This window comes from Pyrgilauda ruficollis, unplaced genomic scaffold (assembly GCF_017590135.1).
Source record: "Pyrgilauda ruficollis isolate IOZ18807 unplaced genomic scaffold, ASM1759013v1 scaffold3, whole genome shotgun sequence".
NCBI classification, from domain to species: domain Eukaryota; kingdom Metazoa; phylum Chordata; class Aves; order Passeriformes; family Passeridae; genus Pyrgilauda; species Pyrgilauda ruficollis.
Genome location: NW_024524377.1, coordinates 20,793,709 through 20,821,391, shown reverse-complemented (window position 1 = coordinate 20,821,391; position 27,683 = coordinate 20,793,709). Strand labels below are relative to the sequence as shown.

General features: G+C 36.5%; 1 protein-coding gene across 4 annotated transcripts in view; it reads left to right on the top strand.

Moving 5' to 3' along the window:
- The window catches only part of TTN (titin), a 236,211-nt gene that overhangs the window by 118,147 nt on the left and 90,381 nt on the right, over positions 1-27,683 (top strand). For 2 of the 4 annotated variants that reach the window (XM_041473525.1, XM_041473524.1), the window contains 25 exons: positions 1,365-1,448; positions 1,785-1,907; positions 9,589-9,684; positions 10,220-10,294; positions 11,200-11,280; positions 12,205-12,309; positions 12,846-12,923; positions 13,683-13,760; positions 17,571-17,621; positions 18,276-18,671; positions 18,861-19,136; positions 19,369-19,644; positions 19,797-19,936; positions 20,404-20,530; positions 20,617-20,880; positions 20,989-21,255; positions 21,388-21,651; positions 22,151-22,290; positions 22,417-22,543; positions 22,656-22,922; positions 23,014-23,280; positions 23,741-24,007; positions 24,094-24,233; positions 25,168-25,294; positions 26,048-26,190. In XM_041473525.1, coding sequence (XP_041329459.1) covers positions 1,365-1,448; positions 1,785-1,907; positions 9,589-9,684; positions 10,220-10,294; positions 11,200-11,280; positions 12,205-12,309; positions 12,846-12,923; positions 13,683-13,760; positions 17,571-17,621; positions 18,276-18,671; positions 18,861-19,136; positions 19,369-19,644; positions 19,797-19,936; positions 20,404-20,530; positions 20,617-20,880; positions 20,989-21,255; positions 21,388-21,651; positions 22,151-22,290; positions 22,417-22,543; positions 22,656-22,922; positions 23,014-23,280; positions 23,741-24,007; positions 24,094-24,233; positions 25,168-25,294; positions 26,048-26,190 — 4,259 coding nt within the window. Of the gene's footprint in view, positions 1-1,364; positions 1,449-1,784; positions 1,908-9,588; positions 9,685-10,219; positions 10,295-11,199; positions 11,281-12,204; positions 12,310-12,845; positions 12,924-13,312; positions 13,367-13,682; positions 13,761-17,570; positions 17,622-18,275; positions 18,672-18,860; positions 19,137-19,368; positions 19,645-19,796; positions 19,937-20,403; positions 20,531-20,616; positions 20,881-20,988; positions 21,256-21,387; positions 21,652-22,150; positions 22,291-22,416; positions 22,544-22,655; positions 22,923-23,013; positions 23,281-23,740; positions 24,008-24,093; positions 24,234-25,167; positions 25,295-26,047; positions 26,191-27,683 lie in introns of all 4 variants that reach the window. The other 2 variants (XM_041473527.1, XM_041473526.1) reach the window with 2 other exon arrangements.

Genomic DNA, 27,683 nt, shown 5'->3' with positions numbered 1-27,683 from the left:
GAAAAAACACCTCTATCTTGATTGTGCAGATTAGTTATCTGATTGCTTGTTTGTGTTTTCCTGTTACTTTTACTTTCTGTGCCCATATAGTTCTATATATGTTACTGTGTTTAAAATTCTTCTGTTTTGAATCATAGTTGTAATCTGTACCAGTGTCTTAGAAATATTGATGTAGCTGATGAGCAGAAATGAGAATGACACTTGAGAACAAAAGCAGAAATTTTAAAAGAAGAGGAGAAAAGGTGGCCTCTGTGATGTGAAATAGTCCTGACTGACAATGAAAAACTAGCCCCAAAAGAGAACACAGAATGAGTGATAGAGATGTCTAATATAGAAGAAAACTTGTGCTTGGAGACAAAAAAAATTTATATCAAAAAGTCCTCACACACAGAAGAATGTGACAAGAAATACAAAATAGACAGTATCAGTCTCAGTCAAATAGGGATTTGGGAGATATTTGAATAAATTGGAAAAATAATTTGATGTAGAAGAAGAAACTCCAGAAGACTCTGAGGTGTTTCTTGAGGCTTTACAGGGACATAAAATAACATTAATACAATAAACAAGTAAAATCTGAGGTTTTATTAAGAAACTTGGCAATTTCTACTGAAAAGTTTTGAACATAACTGTAATATAATAAATGAAAATAATCTGTTTCCTAAAGCTCCTGAAGGACCCAAGGAAGTAGGTGTAGAACAAAAAAAATCAAAGTTGCTGTGCCTAAAACCTTAGAAGTTATACCAGCTAAAGTTACCTGACATTATGACAAAAGTACAGAATAAAAAAAAATATTCTTTTCTTGTTTTAACAATATGGAAGAGACTATTCAAGACCTCTGTTAGCATTTTCTTCTGTTATGAAAAGTTTTTCAAGGGAGAAAATGTTCTGAGTGAAAAAAAATCGATCTTTGTAGTTGGTGTTTCCACTAAGAGTGATCTGCTGTTATGCTTTATTGTTTATGAAATCCTGACAGTATAAAGTTATTGCTATTGTTCAAGTGTCTGAGGTACCAAAGGAACTGGTCCCAGAAGAGGTTTAAGTTGAAGTATCAAAGAAACCAGAACATCCAGTGACTAAAATTTTATGCAAGGAAAGAAAACCCCTTAATTTTCTACGGTACCATTTTAACATCATCGTAATTTACTTTTACTATTAATGTCTTATAAAATATTTTTGTTGTTTCAGTTGTACTTTTTTGCATCTGTAACTCAGTGAGGCAGCAGAGAGAGTTTTCTCAAGGGAAAGGAGAAATTACATATTCACATCTAAAACCCCTCATGCTTTCGAAGTCCCTGAGATTTACTTTTTCTTAAAGTCTGAACACTGCAGACATACATAAATAAAATTAATTGCTTTTTTTAAAGTGCCTGAGGTGCCCAAGAAAGTGATTTCAGAAGAAAAAGTACACATTGAAGTTCCTAAAAAGCCAGAACCTCCACCAGCCAAAGGTATATGTTCAACAGTAATAAGACTGCACACACATATTTCTCTAAATAATATCTTTCCTTCATTTGTGCTATTAGCTTTTTTGTATATTTTGTATAATATATTTATAAGTGTTACAGACTGTGTGGTCTTCTTCCTTTGTGAATAGCTCCCAGTGACAGGGGCTACTAATAGTGTGCATAAAGCAATATGGAAAAAAAACCCAACAACCAAATGGTTTATAAGGGTGGGCTTTTTTCTGATGCTGTTAGTTATTTTTTTTACTTTGGAGCTATTATTGTCTTTTTAATTCCTATTCTTCAAATTCCTGAAATTAAAACAAACAAATATCTTTAAAGAACCCGAGGTGCCGAAGAAAGTTGTTCCAGAAAAGAAGATACCTGTGCAAAAAGTACCAGAACCAGTGGTTGTCCCAGAACCAGAGGCTGCACCTGAAGAACCAGAACTCCCACCAAAGGAAGGTAAATCTCAACACTAATAAAATAACAAAAGTAATGCTTTTCCTCTTCTCTTTAACATTGTGATTATCCAAGCCTTCTGTTTCCTGAAATTCTAAATTCTGCTTGTTCTATTTATCTACATATATGTGTGAAATAGGCACACATGGTTGTTTTTGAAAAAAAATAGTGGCAAATATTAGATGTCTGAATTGCCTGTATGTTGTTCTTACTGTTATTCTACTTCAGTTCTTCTTACTATTTTTGCATATTCTTGCTATTCTACCTGCTTGGGTTCAAGAAAACCACCACAGCTAATAACTTAAAAGTTTATAATAGGAGAAGAAAACAAAGTACCCATTCTAGTAGCTAAGAGGAGAAGTTATAAATTAATTGAAATACCAGAAGTTCCACCAAGAAAAACTAGATGCCATCGCTGCTGTTTCTTGAAAGAATCTTCAGCTTATTGCCTGCAGTGCAATTAATATCTTTTGTCCTGTCCATTCTGTTGACAATTATCATGGCTTTTACTTATATCTTAAGTTACATTATTAGTGCATGTGTGTATTTCCATATGAGAGCATGAGTTTTGTGAGGCGGAGTGCGTGTATGTAGTCTTGAGAGAAAAGAGAGAAAAGCCAAAATGTCCTATATGCATAATTTAAAAGGCCAGCATAAATTATTGATACGTGATACGTTTTTAATATTTTCATTACAACTGTCTTCTTATGTTTTATGGTTGGCTTAATTTTGGTATGATTGTCAGTGCAGCTGTTAAATTTAGAACTAATATCTTTTATGTACATAAAGCAACCAAGACAACTTTGCCAGGAAAGAAGGTACCTGTTCCAGTTCCTCAAGAACCAAAGTCCATTGCAGGGCACACAAAACCAAAGCCTCAAGAGGTGGAACTGCAAAAACCAGAAGTGGCTGGAGTGGCCCGAAAACTAAAGTCTGTAAAGGCAGTTCAAAAACTAGAGCATGTTCTGGCATCTGAGCAGCCTGAGACTGTTTTGACACTCCAAAAATCAGAATCTGTTGTAACATCCCAAAAAACAGAGCATATTGTGGTGCCTGAGAAATCAGAGTTTGTTGTGGCACCTGAAGAACCCAAGCCTGATGTAGAACCCCAAAAACCAAAACATGGCGTGATGCCCCCAAAACAGAAGCCCATTGTGGAATCCCAAAAACTAGCACATGTGGTAGTGCTTGAGGAACAAGAGTTTGTTGTGGCACCTGAAGAACCCAAGCCTGATGTAGAACCCCAAAAACTAAAATATGGCGTGATGCCCCCAAAACAGAAGCCCACTGTAGAATTCCAAAAACTAGCACATGTGGTAGTGCTTGAGGAACAAGAGTTTGTTGTGGCACCTGAAGAACCCAAGCCTGATGTAGAACCCCAAAAACTAAAATATGGTGTGATGCCCCCAATACAGAAGCCCATTGTAGAATTCCAAAAAGTAGCACATGCGGAAGTGCTTGAGGAACAAGAATTTGTTGTGGCACCTGAGGAACCCCAGCCTGGTGTGCCACCCCAAAAACCAAAATATGGCGTGATGCCCCCAAAACAAAAGCCCATTGTGGAGTCCCAAGAACTAGCACAGGTTGTAGTCCTTGAGGAACAAGAGTTTGTTGTGGCGCCTGAGGAACCCCAGCCTGATGTGCCACCCCAAAAGTTAAAATATGGCACGATGCCCCAAATACAGAAGCCCATTGTGGAATACCAAAAAGTAGCACAGGTTGTAGTGCTTGAGAAACAAGAATTTGTTGTGGCACCTGAGGAACCCCAGCCTGATGTGCCACCCCAAAAGTTAAAACATGCTGTGATGCCCCCAATACAGAAGCCCATTTCAGAATCCCAGAAACCAGAAGTATTTATGGCCCCTGAGGAATATGAGATCATAGTAGTGTCTGAGGAGTCAGAGACAGTTGAATCAACCCAAAAATCAAAGCGTGTTGTGGAGCCCCCCAAAACAAAACGTTTTGAGCAGTCCCAAAAAACAGCATTTGTAGCAGCTGAAGAAACAGACTTTGCTGCAGATTTCCAGAAGTCAAGGTCTACTACAGTGTCCAGAAAATCAAAGTCTTTTGTGCCAGAACCAGTCATGGTGTCTGAGGAACCAGAAACTGTTTTAGAACCCCAAAACCTGGAGCCTTCTACATCGCTTCGAAAACCAAAGTCTGAACTGGCATCCAAAGAACCAGAGTTCATTTTGGCACCGGAGGAGCCACCAGCAGCCAAGGTGGCCGAAAAGGAGCAGCATGTTGCTGCTAAAAAGCGAGCAGCTGCACAGCCTAAAGGTATCTCTTGTGCGTAGGATCTCTTTTCCTTCTCTTGAGTATGTTGTTTCACTGCTCATTTTAAACTTAATATAGATAACTAATAGATACTAATATCTTCAAAGAACATGCAATGCCCAAAAAGTTGTCCCAGAAAAGAAAATTTCTCTAGCTATTCTTGAAAAACCAAAACCTACATCAGTCAAAGCTATGTCATGAATACATGACAATGACACTGAATCTTCTTTTAAGTATTATTTTAACCTCTTTTGTTCTGTCTGTCGTTTTTGATCTGTTTTAAATGATGCTTGCTAAACAAATTACACTGAGTATGAGTGTGTGTTAGATTATTACTTCAAAACATGTCTGTTGTCCTCTGTGTTTCAGTCTTTGTATTTAATACTGAGTTTTATTTTAACTGTAAAATTAAATGCACTAATATCTTTGAAGTGCCTGAGATGGCTGAGAGGACTGCTCCAAAGAAGAAAGTGCCCCCTGCCCTATCTAAAAAACCAGAAGCTTCACTTCCTAAAGGTACATGTCACCACTATTATCATCATAAGAAAGGGTGTTATTTGCTTTTTAGGGTTCTTTTTAAAAATCTCAGTTTTAACTGATGTTTCACTGTATACACTGATATCAAAAATGTGGGAGAGATGTGCCAAATATGAATTGCTGTGCAGGGGTGTGAAATGTTTCCTCAACTTAAATCATCCAAACTTTTGTTATACTGGGTTTATGTCGTATCAAGAAGATATGATAAATTCCTGTTTATCCTCCTACCAAAAAAACCACCAAAATCTTAGAGATTCAAGAGAAGGAGTTCATAAACAGTTGCTCACATTATTAGTAGGGATGGTTTCATACATGGTTTAGTGGGACTGAGCAGTTTTATATTTACAGTTAGATTTGATGATTCTAAAATTTTTTTCCAACCTAGATGATTCTATGAGGAAAGACAAAATAGACAGAAAATAAAGGTTTCAGCAGAGAGTAGCAGTTTTAGTACATAGAGCAAAATAATCACAAACATCTCTATGTATCTGTATCACAGAGCAGAATATTTTCTTTAAACTGTTATTTTTAATTTGTCTGTATTCTGGTCATACATTAACAGTTTCGACTATGGGATTTGCAAAGGTTTTACTTTGTATAAGTAGCATGAAAGAGCTGTAAAGTTACTGTCAGCATGTAAGACAGTGAACCTTTAAAAAGGCATTTATAATTGAAATACAAAAAAATGCATGTAAGACAGTGAACCTTTAAAAAGGCATTTATAATTGAAATACAAAAAAATTGCTAAAGACACACTAAACCGAAGACACTATCCATTGATGCAGCGATGCATCATTTAATTTCCTTTAGAATTCCCAAGCTCTGGCCAGAAAAAACATTCCCTCTGCCATCAGATTCTCTCCATCTAAAATACAAAGACTTTCCTCAAGTGAAGTACCACCACAAAGTGATGATATAATTATTTAAATAATTGAAATTAATAGAAGAGGAAACAGTTACAAGCAACATCTAGTGATTACAATGAAAGCCAAAGGATGACAGAGGGAAAATATGAGAAGTTAAAGAAGAGGAGAAATATGCAGAGATAGAAAAAGAAAGGTGAAATCACCCTGAAGGATAAAAATAGTAACAGTAAAGTGGCAAGCAAAAATATGACAATGACTGCATAAACCAGCACAGAACACAGTGATTTATTAAACATGGCTGGTAGACAAATACATTAGGATTCTACAAATAAATCTCTGATCATCTGTTACTAAGAAGCCAGATATATTTTCTACATTTCCTGCTCTGTGGGGAGGGCTGAGAGCAGCACTTTGTCATTTTGTACCTCTGTGTGTCTGCACACTCCCCACAAGACAGGGTGGGGTTTTCCAGAAACCCCCATCTCAATCAGCCCGTGCTGGGGCTCTTTGTAGCTTGTCCGCCTTAAGCAGGAGTGATTGGCTGAAGAGGACACCCTGGTAGTCAGTCAAGTGTTCACTTTCCTCTTTTCCTGCTTTGCCGTCTGCGTGTTTGCTGACCTTAAGCTCAGTCAAGTAAACGGATCTAATTTCTTTAAAGTGCCTGAGGTGGTTGAGGCCGAAGAGGCAGAAGAAGAGGTGCCAGTGGTCGTTCCCCCAAAACCTGTGGCTGTGCCCAAGAAACCTGTTGCTGTGCCAAAGAAACCAGAACCTCCTGAAGCTAAAGGTATATCTTCTGGAGAGAGATGCTTTTTATTTTACTTAATTGATTAATATTTTCATTTCTTATCCCTTGTTTTTGTAAGATTTGTTGTTTGTCATTGACCCTTAACCACTGCTGGACCAATCTTTGTGCATGACTAACCAACCAGTCACTAGAGGAACTTTACAGTGCTTAGAAATATCTAAACTCTTGGATTGAGTGTTATGATCTTTCCTACTAATTGAACTGTGAAATTAAGATGAAATAATATCTTTAAAGTGCTCAAGGTGCCCAAGAAGGCTGTCCCACAAGAAAAGATGCCTGTTGCAGTACCCAAACAACCAGAACCATCACCAGCCAAAGGTACAGGTCACTGTTAGTATCATCATTAGAAAAAAAACCATGCTCTTCTGGACTTCAGTTTAACTAATTTTTTGATGGTGATCAGAGATAGGTACCTAAGAAATATGAAGTGCAATGTGGAGTGTCAAAAACATGGCAGAAAAACTAGATTTAATTCCTTGAAAAAATGTCTCTAGCTTACTGAACTTTTAGTAAAGTTTAAGAATAAATATTTACCGACTGTTTAGTTTAAACAGAGTAGCATGTTTTTCTGAAGAAGAACCTGAAAATAAGTCTTTAATTTTAAAAAACAAAACATTGCATCCCTGAAGCTTCTAATAGATGACAGCCACAGAATAAGTTCTCTTCCTCTTTAAAAGTAGGGTAATGCCAATGTCCATGAGGAAATTTTGCTAGCAAAGGACTGGATATGCCTAGTGATTTTCTTATTAACACATTAACAGAACCAATAAGAGAAGAGAGAAGTACAAGTATATCTATTTCTAAAGTAGAATTTAAATGAAAGGAACTGAGGAACATAGAAGGTTAAGAGGTGGTGTAAAAATGGAAGTAATTGATAGAAAAAAAAAAAAAGTTGGCGATGAAAAATCAAATGCTATTTCCTAAAAAAAAAAAAGGTACAATGACAAATTAGTCGTGAATTATATTGGCTGATACACAAACGCACTAGAATTGCACAAAAAATCTCTGATCATCTGTTACTAAGAAGCCAGATATATTTTCGCTCTGTGGGAGGGAATTTTGTCATTTTGTCTGTGTGCATAACATTAAGCTCAGTCAAGTAAACAGATCTAATATCTTTAAAGTCCCTGAGGTGATTGAGGAGGAAGAGGCAGAAGAGGAGGCGCCACTGGTTATTCCTCAAAAGCCTGTGGCTGTGCCCAAGAAACCTGTGGCTGTGACAAAGAAACCTGTGGCTGTGCCAGAGAAACCTGTGGCTGTGCCCAAGAAACCAGAGCCTGTTGCTGTGCCAAAAGTACCAGAACCGGTGCCTGTCCTAAGAAAACCTAAAGTTCCTTCAGTTAAAGGTACATACATCAGTGACTGAGGATCTCCTTATCTCTCTTTGAATACCTTTCCCCTTATTTCACTGATGTTATACATTGCCAGATGAATAATCTGCTGCTTAAATGTATTATTCTTCATGTTTTGTATGCCCTCCTCTTTTTAGTCGTTGCACTTTTCGCTGTTATTTTTATATATGTGTCTTAATATACAAAAAAATGAAAATTTACTAATATCTTTAAAGAAACTGAAGTGCAAGAGAGACCTGTCCCAGAAGAGAAAGTGCCTCTTACAACACCTAAAAAGTCACAATTAGAAAAACCAGAGCTTCCTCCAACCAAAGGTACATATTGCCAGGAGGCACCTTCTGATAATAAATGCTTTCTATACTCTTCTTTATTCGTGACTGAGTCTATAAAGTTTGTCCATTGAATGTAGCCTACCTTGAGAAAGACTGGAGCACAGTCTTTCATGGTTATGGCCACTGTTTCTGTGATTTTATGTCTGCTAGATGTCTTTGTCTTTTTATGTTTCATATGTACATTTATGCACACAAAAATAAAATAAACTTGATTTTTTTTTTAAGTGTCTGAGGTACCCAAGAAACCTGTCTCAGAGGAGAAAGTACCTGTTGCTATTCCTAAAATACCTGAATCACTACCAAGTGAAGGTTTGTGCTACCATAGATTTTACTCTCAGAACAATCCTTTGTCCTGTTCTTCTGAGTATAAGCTTTAAAGTAGACATTTTCCTTTTTCTCCCATTGTGACATTTGTAAGTTGTTTACTTCATATTTTATATTATACTATTCAGTAGTTATATTTCATGTATATCTGTTAGTATATCTTCATATTTGGAAGTAAAATATATGCTCCTGCACAGGATATGTCTCTTTTTAATATTAAATTCTCACTAAATTGGAGTCTCTCAAAAGTTAGTATCTATGTTGCTGTTATAATCTTGAATTAATTAAGAGCATTGACATTTTTATTTTTTCTTGTCATGATGACTCATCCACAAATTTAATGTTTAGTTTATATTGTGTACATAAAAAATTCTGTCCTTCACACAATCTTCACTTATGCTTAGAAAGAAAGTGGTTTTCAAAATCTTGCATTAGCTGCAAAGGTAACAGATACTGAATGATTACTTATCCTAACATGTATTTGTCTGTGTCTGTTGAAGTAGATTTGCTTTTAGTTATATCTGTATAACTGTTCATGTGAAACACTCTTATAATTGAAAACTTACACCAGTTGTCAATATTCCTTAAAGAATACGAAATCATAAAGGAGATTGAGCCCGAAGAAGCAGAAGAAATTCCGGTTGTAGAAGTTGAAGAAGCTTTACCAGTTGAAGGTATACAAAGTACTTCCCTAGAGGCTGCCACACATCTTTCTTTCATCATCATCATCATCATCATCATCATCATCGTGTGCAGATTTTTCTTGCTCTCTCATTTTTCACACATATGCCTGTGTCTTGTAGGTCACCCCTACATTGTAGGTCTTTCTGTGATTCTTCCATTGTTGTGTTCTGGAAAATATTTCTGATCATTTAACTCTAAGTACAACCTGAAGATTATTTAAAATACTTTCATTTTGTTTCTTGTCCACAAGAGTCTTCCCATCATTTGGTTTTCTACTTTTGTTCTCATGTTATTAACATGCTTTTTACAGTCAGCTTGGATATTTGTATTGTGTGCATGCCTTGAAGCAGTAACCTAAGGCTCTTTCATGCTCCTATTTAATTCAATGACATTTTTTCACTGGCTTCACTGGAAATGGAAAATGGTGGTCTTTAGGTTTGTACATTACTCTTCTCATAACCACCATCATAGGAAATTTATTCTAAATCTACTTAATGTTATTTAAAGTGCCGCAGCCTGAAAAGAAGATTCCTGAGAAGCGAAAACCACCACCACCACCTGCTCCAACAGAAGATATTAAACTGGCAAAAGATCTACTTAAAGGTATAATCATCTGAAGTCATAAATAATGGTGGAAACTCAATCTTTTAAAATTATACTGATGAACCTTGAAAAGCATGCTTTTAGGCTATAATTTTGTGTCTTTTTTATTTCTTTTCTAATAAACTATATTTTAATGGTGCGCCTCACTAATGCTCAGTCCATCACGATTTTTTATCAGAGTTTACATGGGTTCTTTTCAATAATTACAGGAAAAAAATATTAAAACCATTTCAATCAAGTTAACACATTCTTCTATACTTAACAATAATTCTTCTCTCTTTAACATATTCTTACAAATGAAAAGAATCCCCAGCAATAATTTGCTGGTGTTATGTGATCACGGGTTTCAGATCAGTTGTGCTTCCTACAGACCATCTGACTTCTTCTCAGCAGTTAATCAGCAAGGATCTTAGCTTTGCAGCTTTTGTCCTTCTTTTACGTCAATACTGTTAATAAGGTGTTCGGATTTTTTAGAAAACTCCTTTCTTTTTGGAGTCTAATATGTGTTGTAAAATTCAAATAATTTTCTTTAAAGCTCCTGAGGCAAGGAAGAAAGCTGTGGCTGCAAAACCTGGTGAGCCTCCGAAACTGGAACCTCCACCTGCTAAAGGTACCTAGGCAATATAAGAATCTAGCTTAAAATAAACCTCTCATGATCCCAAAGTTGTAGTTCTCAGTATCTTCTTGTTTAATTTGCTCAAATATGTCAAAACACTGTCTATGTTAGATTATGCTCAACACGCACCCCTATCTTGGGCATATACGTTTGTGTCATATTTATGTCCACTTTAATCGTACATCATGCAATCCATGAGATGTGAGAGACAGAAACACAGAAAAGTGAGAAAGTTTTTATGAGTTTTAGTAGGTGCTCACTTTGGTTTTCTGCTTAGCTAGAAATAAAAAATAAAATACTATTTAAATGTATACACCATTGTTTCAACATACTTAGTTTATTATTTTTCTGAAATGTAACATATTTTTGTGAGAGGACACTTTCTAGAGGAGGGAATGAATAATGTATTGGGCAAGCCACTTCACAGGTTATGCCTTTATAGTATTCATATGTACTGGAGTTTAAGATAAGCTAAGCAGTGGACATTCCTTCTTAATGCTGTTCCAATTTGGAGATTAAAGTAGATCCTTATGAATATCACCGGCAGACAGCTCTTATGAATAGATAAGTAACACAAGCCTGTAGTAAAAGAGGACAAGAAAATAAAAATGTTATGATGATGATTGTTCTTGAATACACAACCTTTATAGTTTTCTCAAACTATACTTCTGTTGATTTGTATGAAAACTTTCTCTTTTTACATAAGCTTAGATGACAGCTGTATGCAAATTATATAGAAAATATATTAAAACTATTGATTTCAATAGCAACAGTTTAACCTTTGATTTTAATATTCAGTAGTGGACTAGTATTTGATTTGTGTGTTTGGACATGTTAGTTGGTTTACTCTTACTGCTGTTATAAACCTATAATAAAATCTGGAATAATATTCTTTTAAGTGCCTGGACTTGTAAAGAAACCTCGCAAAATACTTCCTGAGCCTACTCCCCCACCAAAAGAAGAAGTTGTTTTGAAAAGAGGTATAGTATCTTGGCTCTGTTTTTAAAAACCCAGCATTTATGATCAGCATAAATCTATCTAATGTCTGTTTCTTGGGAAAAGCAGTTGTAGTTGCAGGGAGGAAGGGGTAGCCTGAAAGTCTCTCAGATGCAAAGGATCTGTAATGAAATAAGAGCAGAACAATGAACATCTAGTTCCCTGTCTCTCTGTCTCTCTCTGTTCTGTTTTCTTTATCTCTTAGTACTAGAGTTGAGAGTCTTCCACTGCCCACAATGTAAAGTTATTAAAGTTACATGTGTAGCCTACGTATTCTCTTTTGTGGTTTTCTTAAAAGTACCACACAGATCACAGAACCCCACGGAACCATTGGACATCAGTCCCATTCCCTGCAAAGTCTGGGGCATTCTGAATCATTCTGTACTCAACCGTTGCTTAGAAAAATGAAGCATTAATTCCAGTTCTCTTTGAAATACCACAGAGGGATGATTCGTGCTTGTGTACCTTGTACCTTCAAATTTCAGACAACATAATAAAATATTCCATTTTTCAGATGAGAGTGTCATTACATACCCAAGACGGAGAACTGAGAGGACAAAATCAAGTGAAATCAATAAAATGGAAAACAGACATTATATAAATTTGAGCTAGCCAAATACAATACTTGAGGATTTACATTAAAATTACATTTAAAAAAACATTAAAATCTTTTCTCTCAAATGGACTGCTCTTAAAAATATTTTAATATTTTTTCCTTAGATGACTTGAATTTTAAATTGCTTTCAGAATAGTATCTTGAATAGTTACAAAAATCTTCCATTTCTATTGAGCTATATATTTTATTTTCTGGTTTCTTTATGACTGATGCTTTTAATCTTTGTCTTGTTCACTGTCTTATTCTTTTGTTTGCCTGTGCTTTAAAAACTGAGATTTCTTTTCTTTTGAAGTTCTTAAAAAGAAACCTGAAGAGGAAGAACCTAAACCAGAAAAAGAGCCTAAACCAGAAGTTAAACCAGTACCTACACCAATAGAAAAAATTAAGAAACCTGAAGGTACTAGATTGCTATCAAATATATTTATTGAAAAATATATATATTTTTTAATCCCACTATTAAGTAGTGTTTTCTTAAGTTCAGGAATGAAACTGGTGTCTTGCTGGTGTCTGGTGTCTGATAATTTCCATTGGCCTAACTGTGCAATTTAAGTCTTGCCTGGATGCGCAACCAAGTTTGGCATTCATATTTGGGTCTGAATTCGGCATTTTGGGATTGTTTCTCAGTCTTCATTGTGTATAGCAAAGAGCTTTACAAGTATTTTATATAGCACTGATAGAAACATAACTACAGCAAAACAGCTAATCCAAGCATTCTTTTAGGTAACATTTTACAAATATGTATCCTTTTACCCATTTATAGTTTCTAATTATTCAAATCTTACTCTTAAAAAATGTATGTTGCTAAACCTTTTGAACATCTGAAACTGCTTATATGTAAAAATAATGAAAGCTTTTAAATGCACTTGAGGGTACTCTGTTTAGGGATTTAAGGTGTTTTAATATATGTTACAAAATAAAAATATTATTTTAAAGTCCCAGAAGTTCCTAAGAAGAAAACTGAGATACCTGCCATAAAAAAAGAGGAGAAACCTGTGCCTGAACCACCAAAAGGTACAGACGTGTGGTGCTCTTTTTCCTTATTGCAGCAACTAAACAATATTCAGTGCTGAATATTATGCTGTATTAACATAATGCATTACTGTCCTCCAGTCTGTCATGACTACTGTGTCCTCATTAACCATTTTGCTGTCTCCTGGATTTCTTGTTGTCTTTATTCTTCAATGCTTGAAAAAGTCATCTTTTTTCCATTGTTTGCAATCTTGCTTTACAAGAGTTAATCTCAAGGTAATTTCTTGCTTTTTGGCAAAATAAAATAGAAACCAAAAAATTCTGTATTCATTTAGCTCTCTCTGTGTTGTTTATCCTAACTTCTAATGCTCAATGTGTTTGCAAAAAAATATAAACTAACCTACTTGTAATTTCTGTGTTTGAAATGGCAGAAACTAAGCAAGCGTCTGTCCCAATTCCTGGGCCTGAACCTAAACCTGTAGTAGGTAAGAATTCTTTAGTTGTGAATACTGGTGAAGCCTTTCTTTTGTGTCTAGAATTTTCCATTTTGGGATTTCTTGCTAACAGAACAGTCACAGAATCATAGAATATCAGGTTGGAAGGTGACTTCAAGGGTAATCTGGTCCAACCTTTCTTGGCAAAAGCACAGCTTTGACTGCATAACTTGTGCGGCAGAATATTAACAGTGTCCACACAAAGGCCTTTAGAATTAAGAAGACTAGAACTTTCCTACCATCTACAAAACATTTTAAAGAATATAATACTTAAAGTAATGTATTAAAACTTTTTTCCCCCATGCAGCTGTAAAATCTCCAAAACCAGCTGAAGAACCCACTGTTACTGCTCCAGTGACAGCTCCAGTTGTTGGAAAGAAAGCAGGTATTTATATGTATTCTATGCTATTTAGAAGGTTTTTCTCTGACATACCTAAATACCTTCAGTATAAAAAAGAGGGAAGAGCTGTACAATAACTCATTCATTACAGGTATATTTGAGGTCCTGTTCAAGGATCTTGTTATTGTATGTACTGTCACCTAATTTAAAACAAAAACATCTCTGATATACTACGGAAAGCAATCTCTGCTCTTTTGTCTGGATGGTAATATGTGTGTCTTTATTTGTTGTCCTACTATGAAATTTGTGTATTCTGTTGTTTTCTTGATGTTCCTCGTATCCTGTTATATGTTATGTGAATGGCATTTTGTATTTTCTGTGTAGACAAAGAGAAGTTACACGTTTCTTAATAATTGTTGTGTTGTTTGGTTTCCTGCTTTTAATTTGTCATTGAAGCCCTGAGAAAAACTGACAGTGATGCTGAAGAATTAGAGTATTGCTACTTCTGTCTGCTATGCTTAGGACCCTGCTGTAAAAAAAAAAAAAAAAAAAAGAAAGAAAAAAAAAGAAAAAAAAAAAAAAAGAAAAAAGCAAGCTGGGATGGTTCAATTTCCTCTGAAACACTCTAAGCCTGTGCTCCACCAGCAGAGCTGATGTCCATTCTGCTCGCCCACCATTCAAAGGGCTTCATGTTGCAGCAGAGCTCAGGTCTTTGGTATTTGAGAAACCAGATCATTAAAGTTTCTTGGCCATTGATCTGGTGATGTAGTCTGCAGTGGCACAATTAACCTATTTTGTGTCAGTGACCAGATAGCTGTAATTTTCTGCTACTTTTAACCTACACTGGATTTAAACTGGAGGTCTAACGAGACATTACTAAGAGTGGTTTACTTAGGTTTTCTGTTCATGTGTGCTGTTCTTACCTTTCTTTGGTGGTTGTGTTTTAAGTTTCTGTTGTGTTGAGAAAAAGTGTTCTATGTTCATTTTATTTCAGGTATATCTGTAAAATTTGTCTTAAATATTGTGTTCCTGATTCTTATGGATTTTTACTCTCTAAATTGCCTATGAAACCTTTGTAGCTGCAGAAAAGCCTGATGCACCATCTGTACTAAAACACAGAGATAAAATGCCCTCAGTGGAAGAAGAAAAGCCTGAGTCAATTGTGTTGAAGAAAATTTCAGTTGAAAAAAGCTTTCATGTAAAAGAGAAAGTAAGTCCTAAGGAGACAGTTCCAGCCATAGAGCCACTTGAGTATAAAATCTCACTGGAAACAGCTGGTGGAATACTGAATTCAGAAACAGATGAGCAGGAGAAAGTATCTCTTAAATATTTTGTCCTGGCTTCTGAAGAAGAGGAGCCAGAAACGACACCTGTAGTTTCAGGAAAGACAACCCTTGCAGGTGAGAAATTAAAAGTTGAAATGGATCACATTGTTCACACAAAGGAGGAACTAGCACCAACTGATGAGGAAGTGAAATTGATTTCTGTAACATCTGAGCATGTGGAAAGAGGTTCTGGAGAAGAAAAGAAGGATGAAATTAAATTGCTTGTTCTTAGGGAAGATGCCATAGAGAAGGTCTCTGAAAAGTTTAGTGTTCTTCATGAAGGAAAGATTCCCAGCCACGAAAAAGAAGAAATTGAATCATCTTGTGTGCCTAAACCCAGAAAGCCAGATCAGCCTAGGGACCAGAAAGGACTTACAGGAAAAGAGAAAAAATCACAAAAAAGTTTGCAACCTGAAAAATTTCACATTAAGGATAAAACTTCATTTGTACAGGATATCATAGAGGCAGACATAGCTGAAACTCCTCAGCTAAGAAAGGAAAATGAGAGAGGAGGTTTTACTCCAGAGAAATATGAAGTTCCTCTTGGAGAATCCATGAAGGGACATGGCATACAAAGTAAAATTGAGAGGCTGAAGCAATCTGGTAGCACAGTACCAGAAGTTCCCATAGACAAGATTCTTAACAAAGAAGCAAAGAAAATGGGAGATTTTCAAGATGATGAGAAAGGTAAGAATCTGGATTTTGCATCAGCAGAAGTACCTTCCTTAGACCTGTCTGAGGAGGCTCAGCCAGGATTAAGAGAAGATTTTGACCTAGAACACCCCATTGAAGATGAGGAGGTTCCTGGTGAAAAATCTCACATAATCTTTAAGCCATCTGTTCTTAAGTCAGAAGTAGTAGAAATGAAAGCAAGAGAAAAATACTCTACAGAGAAAGAAGCTCATTATGAGGAGGGTTTAGGACAATTGTTGACTGAGAAAGCACTCCTAAGTGATAAAAAGACAGGCAAGAAGATTTTGCCAGAGAAGGAAGAAAAAACTATCTTCAGCACCCACTTAAAAAAAGCCAAAATTAGGCAGTCAAATACCCCTGAAAGTCTGACTGTGGAAAAAGAATTTGATACAGAGATTACAGGAGGAATGGAAAGTGAAGTTTCCACAGGAGAACATGAAAAGGGAATATCTGAATTAGTAAAGAAAGTTGCTATTCAGCCACCACAAAGTCAAGATGAAAAACAAATTCAAGAAGTTCATACCATTCAGGATGAACATAAAGAAACTCTGGCTAACAAAAGCAGAAAAGGTAAAATTGAAGAAAAACAATCTACAGAAGGTATATCAGATGAAAAAGTGTCACCTGAACATGGCATTGGAAAAAGCACACCTGGTACCATGGAAAAACAGAAGGGAAAGCTCATAGACAAAGTGTCATCCAGCAAAGGGATCCTTGCAGATGGAGAAGATACTTATTCTTCAAGCATAGGTAAGGTAATAGCTTCAAAGAAAACAGAAGGACAGAAAGAATACCAGAAATCAGAACCTGCTCACCTGACTGAGCAGGCCACTAGACTGGCAAGTGAAAATAAGAATCTGGATGCACCTGGAGAATCACGTGAAGTTCTGGATGTTCCAGCAAAGTCTCATGCAAAGCGAGGTGAGGAAGACTGATGCCAAATTCTTCCACGAAGTGCTTGTACCATTTGCTTCAGGAGAGTGCCACCTGCCATTGTGTTTTAGTAACACCATTCGCAATTCCATCAAGTCTGTCAGCTGGCTTTACTTGGCATTCAGCCACTCTTCACATGTTTGTCTTACCTGTCTGTACACTCAGCTGTGTGATCACTGTTCATTGTCTTAGTCTTACACTTTTCTGAGACGTCATGAATTGTTTTGTGTGCCATTGTCTTCTCAGGAAACTCACACTCTTTTTCTAGTATTCATTTGTCCGTCCACTGCAACAAAATCTGTCCTGCATTTCATTCATATCATCCTCCCATTAAAAATATCTTTCATATTTCCCTTCACAAAAAGGTAACAAGAGGCCTTATAGCACAGGTAATATTTCTAAAAGTCTGTGATGATTCATTGCAAATTAGATTACTAACAGTACATCCCTCACTTGTAAAAGAACTACATAGTCCTGAAACATATATTTAATTCACACAGCTTATACTTTTTTGGTGTTCATTAGTAAAAGTTCATGGGTTTTTTTAAAAAAAGACAGTCTCATATAATATTAATAGGCACTTAAACTATTTTGTCAAGGAATGACAGAATTTTAGGAATTAATGGGCAGGACACCACAATAAGGAAATAGGAGCTTTTAAGCTGCCTCTTAGGCTCTACTGCTGAATAGGTCATTGCCATGCTTCAGGAAATTGAACTTACTGTTGAGATGTAGACAGTATACGCTCTATAAAAATAGAGATACGTTTATATCCTTTCCTCCCCTTTTACGGGTAGGTAACTAAAAGAAGAAAAAATCTGATATATAAAATAAATACTTGTCTTAGCTTTTGTAAGTATGTTTATTTAACTACATTTCTAATAATTTTGCTGTTCTACTTCAGAGGCCAAGCCACCAAAAGAAGAATCTCCGAAGGGTATCAGTCCAGTCAAAGGTAGGATATTACAAGCAGTACCTTGTCATGGTCTAACTCCAGCTGGTAATCAAGCCCCAAACAGGAACTCATTCGCTCACTCCCTTATGGTGGGAAGGAGGAAAGAATAAGAAGGGTAAAAGTGGGAAAACTCACGGGTTGAGCAAAAGCAGAGCGCACAAACAAAGCAAGATAAGGAATTCACTCACCACTTCCCATGAGCAGGGATGTATTCACCCATATGCAGGACAGCAGGATGCCCTTCCATCCCTTGAAGGGCAAATGTCGTAACTCTGAATGCCCCCTTCCTCCCCCCACCTTCTTCTTTCCCCTGCTTTATATACTGAGCATAACACCGTATGGTGTAGGATATCACTTTGGTCAGTTGAGATCAGCTTTCCTGGCTGTATCACTTCCCAATTTCTTGTGAACTCCCAGCCTTCTTAGTGGTGGGGCTGTATGAGAAGCAGAAAAGGCCTTGGCTCTGCAAGAGCCTCTCAGCAATCACAAAAATATCTCTGTATTATTAAGAGTGCTTTCAACACAAATCCAAAACATAGCCCCATACTAGCTACTTAGAAGACTGTTAAATTTCCCCCAACCAAAATCAGCACAGTCTACAATCAAAAGCAATTAATCAGGATTAGTTTATTAATTTCTGAATCTGAATTACAGCCAAGAAGACACCTTCACCAGCAGACGCGGAAAGAAGGAAGCTCAGGCCAGGCAGCGGTGGTGAAAAACCTCCTGAAGAGCCTCCATTTACTTACCAACTCAAGGCTGTACCACTGAAGTTTGTCAAGGAGATGAAAGATATAGTGCTAAAAGAAGCTGAGTCTGTTGGGTCTTCTGCAATCTTTGAAGTCCTTATTTCACCATCCACTGCAATTACCAGCTGGATGAAAGATGGAAGTAACATCCGAGAGAGCCCAAAACACAAGTTTATTGCTGATGGCAAAGATAGGAAGCTGCATATTATTGATGTCCAGCTGTCTGATGCTGGCGAATATACTTGTGTATTAAAACTGGGGAACAAAGAGAAGACCTCTACAGCCAAACTTATTGTTGAAGGTATTCCCTCTTTCAAATTTATCAATAGGCTAGCCACCCCTCAAACTAGAACTGGTGCTTTGTAATTTTACAGTAGTTGGTAGATGCATCCTTTGTTTCCCTCAATCACTATACATATTATATAAGGTATTTCTGCATCACATGTTCTATGTATAAAGGAGACAAATGAAAATAATTTTTTGCCCACAGAACTCCCAGTGCGGTTTGTGAAAACTCTTGAAGAAGAAGTGACTGTCATTAAAACCCAGCCACTGTACTTAACATGTGAGCTTAACAAAGAAAGAAATGTGGTCTGGAGAAAGGATGGTAAAATCATCAAAGCCAAGCCTGGGAAATTTGCTCTGGGTGTTATTGGTTTGTCACATTCCCTCACAATCACAGATTCAGATGATGCTGATGCTGGCACTTACACTGTTACTGTGGAAGACTCTGAGCTATCATGCTCATCTTGTGTTAAGGTAGTAGGTAAGTAATAAAAATCATGTTCTTTTTTTCTCTCTAGGTTATTTGGACTGCTTTAAAATTATGAAAACTTTTTCTCATTGTCTTACAGTATAAGTTGACAGATAAGATTTTTACAGCTGTTAAAAGCTTGTTGTAGTACAAAATCTCTTCATTCTTATTCTTCTTTTTTGACACATCTGTTTGTAATAAAAGTCTGCTAAGCTGTTTTCTTGTGTAACTTTTTGTCATGCAGAAGTTATAAGGGACTGGTTGGTGAAACCCATAAGAGACCAGCATGTTAAACCAAAAGGAACAGCTACTTTCAGCTGTGACATTGTCAAGGATACACCAAACATTAAATGGTTCAAAGGAGATGAGGAAATCCCTGCTGAACCCACTGACAAGACAGAAATCTTGAAAGAAGGAAATAAAATTTTCCTGAAAATCAAGAATGCTGGTCCTGCTGATATTGGAGAATATGCAGTGGAAGTTGAAGGTCGCAGATACCCAGCTAAACTGACCCTTGGTGGTAAGGAAGCTTTTATTTGGATTATATTTAATCATCTTGTATGCCAGTGTTGAAAAACATCTACATAAACAAACATTAAAGGTAACCTGAATTATTACAAAGCTCTATCAAAACTTGATCTAATCATATATGTATTTATTTGTGCATTGTAGAACGTGAAGTTGAGCTTCTGAAGCCATTAGAGGATGTTACAGTTTATGAGAAGGAAACAGCAAATTTTGACACAGAAATATCTGAAGATGATATTCCTGGTGAATGGAAGCTGAAAGGAGAAGTCCTGAGACCTTCACCTGTAAGCATCCTTGAATTTTAAGACACAATTTATTTAAATTAAATACTGTGAACAGGTTCCTTGAATTTTTCTGTTAAGACGTGTCATTGCTTCTCAGTCCAGAATATATTATTAAAAAAACTGATTCTCTAAGTAAGGATTATATTTTATAAAAGCTAATTTTGAAGGCCTTCATTTTCTTAAAGTATTACAGCACATAATTCAAGCAATAAGAGAAATATCCTATGAACAGTGTGGGAATGATTCTCACATTCTGAAGAATTCTGTGGAATGCTGAAGAAATGTACTCCCTATTTTAATTATTGAGTCAAAGTGTTAACATTACTTGAGAAGCAATTTCATTCTTCCTACCTGACACGTCACCATGTATACAATGTTTATGAAAATCCCCTTATTAAAAACACCTAGCAGCAAGGCATTTGCATTGCATTGGTATTTGTATTTAACAAAGTCTGTCATCTCTCCAGACATGTGAAATCAAAGCCGAGGGAGGAAAACGCTTCCTAACCTTACACAAAGTCAAGTTAGAGCAAGCTGGCGAAGTCCTTTACCAGGCCCTGAATGCCGTCACTACAGCCATCCTGACAGTAAAAGGTACAGTGCGCCACGGGGCGTGACACCAGCTCAGACAGAGTTCACAGGGAGCTCGTTACAAACGGTGTGTTATCTTTTGCTTCCAGAAATCGAGCTGGACTTTGCTGTGCCCCTGAAAGATGTCACTGTTCCTGAGAAGCGCCAAGCAAGGTTTGAATGTGTCCTTACCAGAGAGGCCAATGTTATATGGTCTAAGGGCACTGATATAATCAAGATTGGAGAAAAATTTGACATCATTGCAGATGGAAAGAAGCACATTCTTGTTATCAATGATTCACAGTTTGATGATGAGGGAGAATACACTGCTGAAGTTGATGGCAAAAAGAGCACAGCAAGACTGTTTGTGGAAGGCAAGTATTTTCTCATGAACAAAAGAACAAAAAAAAAAAGATCAAGAAAGTGTCTTTCAGGACTACGTTAGCCTTTTTTCTGATTGTATTTATGTGTCTGCATTATAGGTGTGAGGCTGAAGTTCATATCACCTCTACAGGACCAAACAGTGAAAGAGGGGGAAACAGCTCACTTTCAGTTTGAGCTTTCTCATGAAGACATGCCTGTGAAATGGTTCAAAAATGACAAGAGACTTCACACAAGCAGAACAGTTTTAATTACTTCAGAAGGCAAAGTTCATAAACTAGAAATGAGAGAAGTAACACTTGATGATATCTCAGAAATAAAGGCCGTAGTCAAGGACTTGAACACACAAGCCAACCTGAAAGTCTTAGGTAATTACATAAATAATTTAAAACCTGCTATAGAATAAATATTAACTATTTTTATAAGTAGAAAGTGACAAAATATTGACATTTTAGTATATTTGTATAACTAATTTATCTTATCCACTATGGTTTTTGTAGAGGCCGATCCATATTTCACTGTGAAATTACAAGACTACAGTGCTGTAGAGAAAGATGATATTACTCTGGAGTGTGAACTTAGCAAAGATGTGCCAGTAAAATGGTACAAAGATGGTGAAGAACTAATAGCTTCCAACAGAATTTCCATAAAAACCGATGGCTTGCGCCGTATCCTGAAGATCAAGAAGGCTGCAGAGAGTGACAAAGGGGTTTATGAGTGTGACTGTGGAACCGACAAGACAAGTGCCAATATCAGCGTGGAGTGTAAGTAATCATGTCTTCACTAAGGGAAAGGAGCAAAACCTTTGTAAACCAGTGCAGACAGACAGACAGACACTCTCCAGAGAGCAAGACCAAAAATGTACCTATGGAAAGGGCGCTGTTATGATGAATGGCTGAAATATCTAGATATAAAGTTATTAACAGTGATTACAAGAGACTATATGCTTGACAATTACTGGAGAGAGTTACTCTCTCTGTCCAGTTGCCATCAGGAAATAAAAATAGTTTACTTCACCGTAACAGATATCTGGGTTAATTATTGGGAAAAATATTCTCACAAAAAAAACCTAAATTTTCAGACATAGAAGCAGGTTGTAGACTGCCAACTTGCTGCTTTTTAGGAAGAGGTTAGATAAACACTTACTGGTTGCAGCATTTGAATGCTCAAAAGAAGGAAAAGATGCTTTCCACTGTTACATTTCTGTGGTATACAATTTGTGAGTAAACAGATGCAAACTTTAGATTTTTTAATTTTTTTTAGCTCGCTTAATTAAAGTGGAGCGCCCACTGTATGGAGTAGAAGTATTTGTTGGTGAAACAGCACGCTTTGAAATTGAAATATCTGAGCCTGATGTCCATCCTGTATGGAAGCTAAAGGGAGAAACCTTAATACCTTCACCTGTAAGCATTCTTCTTTATTTTTAGACCATAATTTCCAGTAGAAAAACATGATTAATAATTGTGTTTTCTTAGTGGTTTCTTAGAATATTAATATTTGGGGTGGGGTGTGTGTTTCTTTGTCACCAGGACTGTGAAATCATTGAAGATGGGAAGAAGCATATTCTTGTCCTTCATAACTGCAAACTTGATATGACTGGAGAAGTGTCTTTCCAAGCTGCCAATGCTAAAAGTGCTGCTAATCTGAAAGTGAAAGGTACAGTCTGCACTTGGCCAACATTTCCATGTGTATTTCAGAGCATCAGAACAAATTTAGTGTCAGAAAGCACTGTATGAACTGATCTGAAAGAGCTCTTCTTTGATTTCAGAACTGCCTCTTATCTTTATCACTCCACTAAGTGATGTGAAGGTCTTTGAGAAGGATGAAGCTAAGTTTGAATGTGAGGTATCCAGAGAACCCAAGACTTTCCGCTGGTTGAAAGGAACAGAAGAGATCACTCCTGATGAAAGATTCGAAATCGTTTCAGATGGAACAAAGCATGCTCTGATTATTAAATCTGTTGCCTTTGAGGATGAAGTAAAATACACATTTGAAGCTGAGGATAAAAGAACAAGTGCCAAGCTAATTATTGAAGGTTTGTTAGACTTTGTCTTCCTAAGAAAGTTTTGCATCGTATACTTGCATAGTTTCTGTTGATAACATTATGACGTGTTTCGGTGTTATAGGTATCCGCCTGAAATTCATCACTCCTCTCAAGGATGTGACAAAGAAGGAGCGAGAAACTGCAGAGTTCACTGTGGAACTCTCCCATGAAAATATCACTGTGGTCTGGTTCAAGAATGATCAACGATTACATACCAGCAAAGTGGTTTCAATGACAGATGATGGCAAATTCCATACACTCACAATCAAAGATCTAACTATTGATGATACTTCTCAGATAAAAGTGGAAGCTATGGGCAAATCCTCAGAAGCTAAACTCACTGTTCTTGGTAAGAACACCCAAAAGAATTTACCTGATGTATATTATCAGAAGAGTTTTATTAATAAAAAATGGCAATCAGAAAGTCTTGAGGTTAGCCTAAATCTAAATTCAGACTTTAAAAATCTAACAATTAGTTTTTCTTCCTAGGGGATCCATTTACCTATTCATGAAGGATGATTACAATAAAATTTCATGCAAAGTTGCAAAATTAATTAATACGTGCGTAAAACAGTGCTCTAAAAATCCTAGAGCATAAGAAGAATTTTGTCAGTAATATTAGTAATGCCCCGAATAGTTTCTTAGGTGTTTATTGTTTTCTTTGTTGTAACAGAACTGTGAAAAAGGACTATATTTAATCCTTCTCGTGGGATATAAATATATAAAAATATATTTTATGGTAGAAACTAGTTGTTCTTTATGGAAGACTAAAACTTCAGACTGAAATATGTCTTGACTTTTGCTTGCAGAGGGAGACCCTTATTTCACTGGGAAGCTGCAGGACTACACTGCTGTGGAGAAAGATGAAGTAATCTTGCAATGTGAAATCAGCAAAGCAGATGCCCCAGTGAAATGGATGAAGGATGGCAAGCCAATTACTGCGTCAAAGAATGTTGTTATAAAGGCTGATGGCAAAAAGAGAATCCTTATTCTCAAGAAAGCTTTAAAGAAAGACATTGGACAGTACACTTGTGACTGTGGTACTGACCAGACCTCTGCTAAACTTGATATTGAAGGTATGGCTGTTTTAGTGGGCTGCTCTGTACAGGTATTTTGGGATCTGCTAGAAACTGTGGGAGTCAATTGTGTTTTTCTTCTCCAGACCGGGATATTGAGATTGTGCGACCACTCTACAGCGTGGAGGTGATTGAGACAGAGACTGCCCGTTTTGATATTGAAATCTCTGAGGAAGGTGTCCATGGCAATTGGAAGCTAAAAGGAGAACCCCTGACTGAATCAGCTGTAAGCAAATATTTCATTATATTTTTTTATGTGTGTGTCAGCACTTTGCAGGGAAGTAGAGTGTGAGGGAGGGTGACTGCAGAAACTAAATTTGATCTCCTGCTTTCAGGAAGTGTCACTATATTAAAAATAGTGGGTTTTTTTAATTAATAATGTTTTAAATGTAGTACAAATATAATCCAAAATATCTAAATAATAAATGATTTTACATAAAATGGTACATTCTGCCTTGCTAACAATAACTAACAATCATGCATCCAAAGTGCAAAGACCTTGTGGAATTCACTTAAACATAAGGCATTTTGAAATGCAAATTTCAGATTTCATGCTTTTTCCTGTAGGTTTTGCGTTATATTTGGTTTAAATAGATGTAGACCACGTTTCCAAACTCTTTTGCATTTCTGTGACAGCTAAAATCGGAGTTAAATGGTATAGAGCTTCATCAAATATTATAAACTCCTTGCTGGAAAGATCTGGAAATTAATGAAACAATAGAATCACAATTGGCAATAATTTTGCTTCTGTGTAATCGGACAAAAGTGAATAATAACAGAAAGATTGGAAGTTACATGAAAATCACTGTCTGGATAAAAGAAAGAAAGATCTTCTCGAGGAAAGGTCACAGCACAAGCTTAGCAATTTCTAGTTCCCCTGAAGGAACTAGGCCTCTGACTGGTCTACATATATATTAATATATTGGCTACTCAGTCAGCACAGAAATGTGTTGCCTCTTCCCCTTTCTTACCAACTGTATTAAGAGGAGAGTTTGTAAGGAAAGACCTATGAATGAATGTTTATAGGGTATATTTCACGTGGGCCCAAGAGTTGTGAATGGAGTAGAAGAAAACAGACTCATGGTATCAGAAGTAAGGGCTCTTCTGGTGAGTAATACAGAAAAGATACTGAAAAAATTATTTCAATTCTGTTTTTGCAGGAATGTGAAATCAAGGAGGAAGGAAAAAAGCACTTCCTTACACTGTACAATGTACGCTTAGATCAAGCTGGTGGAGTAGATTTTCAAGCAGCAAATGCCAAGTCTGGTGCTCACCTTCGAGTGAAACGTAAGTGTCTTTTAAACTGTAATTAATTGATTAATTAAGTGAAAACATGGTACTCCCTGCCTCTTTGGAATGTGTGGCAAATCTCTGTACTGTATTGAACCCACAGCAATCCTTTCCAGAACAGCAGCTTGGGGATTAGTTACTCAGTTTGTCTAATTTTTTTTCATTAAGGAATGTCCTGTGTGGTTTTAACCTTATATATAATTTATTCATATAGGAGAAATAAAATAAATGGGATGGCCTTGAAGGTTGCTTGATGGTCTGGCATCATATATGCTGTTATGAAATCAAATATTGCAAGCAAAGGCTCTGCTGCATCGAAGTGTCACGTTAGCTGGAAAGGATAGGATAACAGTGATATCTGGGGATAGGGTTCAGAGCTTGATGGACAGGGACAGACTACACGGCTGAAGACCACTTGTTTCCCACTCCAATCCTAGCCCTCGCTATTTTGGAAACACATGCCTTATCTAGCAGCAGGCATGCAAGGCTTGGCAAGGAGACAGATGCAGAGCAACTTTCCTGCTGACCTTGTTCAATTTAAAGAAACACTCGCTGCAAATAGGAAATTGTAGGTGACCAGCCCTCCCCTAAGAACCCAGGGTGGCCTCTTCTATTTAGGGAATTTAAAGAGCAGCATTGCGATGTCTGGCTCTCTTGAGGGAAGCCACCATGGAGATTAGTACGTAAGGGCAGCAGCTCTCTCTTGGGTAGAAGTGACTAATCTAAAAATTATGTCTTCTCCTTACCAAGCTCGAGTAATTGGCCTGCTGAGACCCCTCAAGGATGTAACAGTGACAGCTGGGGAATCAGCAACCTTCGATTGCGAACTCTCTTATGAGGGAATCCCAGTAGAATGGTTCCTGAAAGGAAAGAAACTGGAGCCCAGTGATCAGGTAAAAAAACTAAACTTTACTTTTTCTCATGTTTCCTCCTCCTTCTCCTCTTTCAAGTCTCTTCCCCTTCTTTATTTCTTATTTATTCTCTCTCAACTGAAATATTAAGGCACAGCAATATTGTAGTACTGCTGTGTCAAATGCCAAATCGTGTCTAAATCAGATGCAACTGTTTTTCCCAGAAATTCCATATTCTGGAATACTACAATTATTTATAATACAAAGGGAAACTGAGGTTCCAAAATATCAGTTATTACAACAGTGATTTTGCACCTGATTCTGCTGGAGACTCAGCCACAAGGATACTGAATAATTTTTGCTCAGGTTACCTGTGGTTACAGTGAGAGGATTTTGAAATGTGCTATCAGGAAAAGCCTTTTTTTCTCCTGAATACTGAGTTGCAGTCCAATTCAACGTATAAGGGGATTAAGAGGATTCAAATTCCATTTCAGGCATTTGTTCTGGCTTTCCAGATAACTCTCTGGGCAGATTTGCTTGTCAAGCACTTCTCACTAGCTATTTTTAACCCTTCATCAAGTGCTGGCTCTTAGCTCTGAGATCTGAGCAGCCTGGAATGCAGTCAATTTAATGTTTAAAGTTAATGATACGGAAAATAAATAAAGAAACCTAAATTAATACATTGAAAAATGGAAATGGTTATTACTGGCTGTAAGACTTCTTTTTTGCATGCTAGGCCTAAAAATATAATGCAAATTCAAATAAAAGTTGGAAACTTAAGACATAGTAAACTTTCAAGGCATTGCATAACCTAACAAAGTTTCAGAACCTGTAATAATGCTGTTTAATAATACTTTGGTACGGATTGCTATTTCTTTTAAATACAATTTTTAACTTTCACAACTACATCTTTTTTACAAGTTTTAATTTTTTTTTCAGGTTTTGCTAGATCTTTCTGAGCTTTAAGAAATTTTCATAAATAAAAACTACTTAATAGAATAAATAGAATGTAGAAATAGGAAAATCCAAACAGATCATGATAATAAGGGACTCTATTACAGTATTTAAGGACAGATAAACAAATTTGAAATGCAGTGGATGAGTCTTGAAATAAATCAAGATAATTACTTCTGAGTTTCAGAATAAAAATGTGAAAAGCTATTGATCAGTGCAGTGGATTGATAGTTATGACTGTCTGGCAAGAAAAACATTATATGTTCAGTATAATTCTGTATAATGGAACATTATTTTGGTATTTTCTGTCTGAGCTATCATTTTAATTACATGAAAAAAAATCAGATTTCATGTACATATACAGTCAAAAATGTCATTTGGACAGCTGGAACTTTATCAGGATGAAAATGAGAGTAAACCATATATTTACTCAATGCATTGCTTTCTACCCTTTCAAAATAGCCTCTTGAAATACATTTACAACTGTCTTTAAGAATCAATCTAATTGTACAAGTGTTTCATTTTAGCTGTTTGCTAATTCAAACTATTTTATTACCTCTGTGGCTGGCATTCGGCTGAAC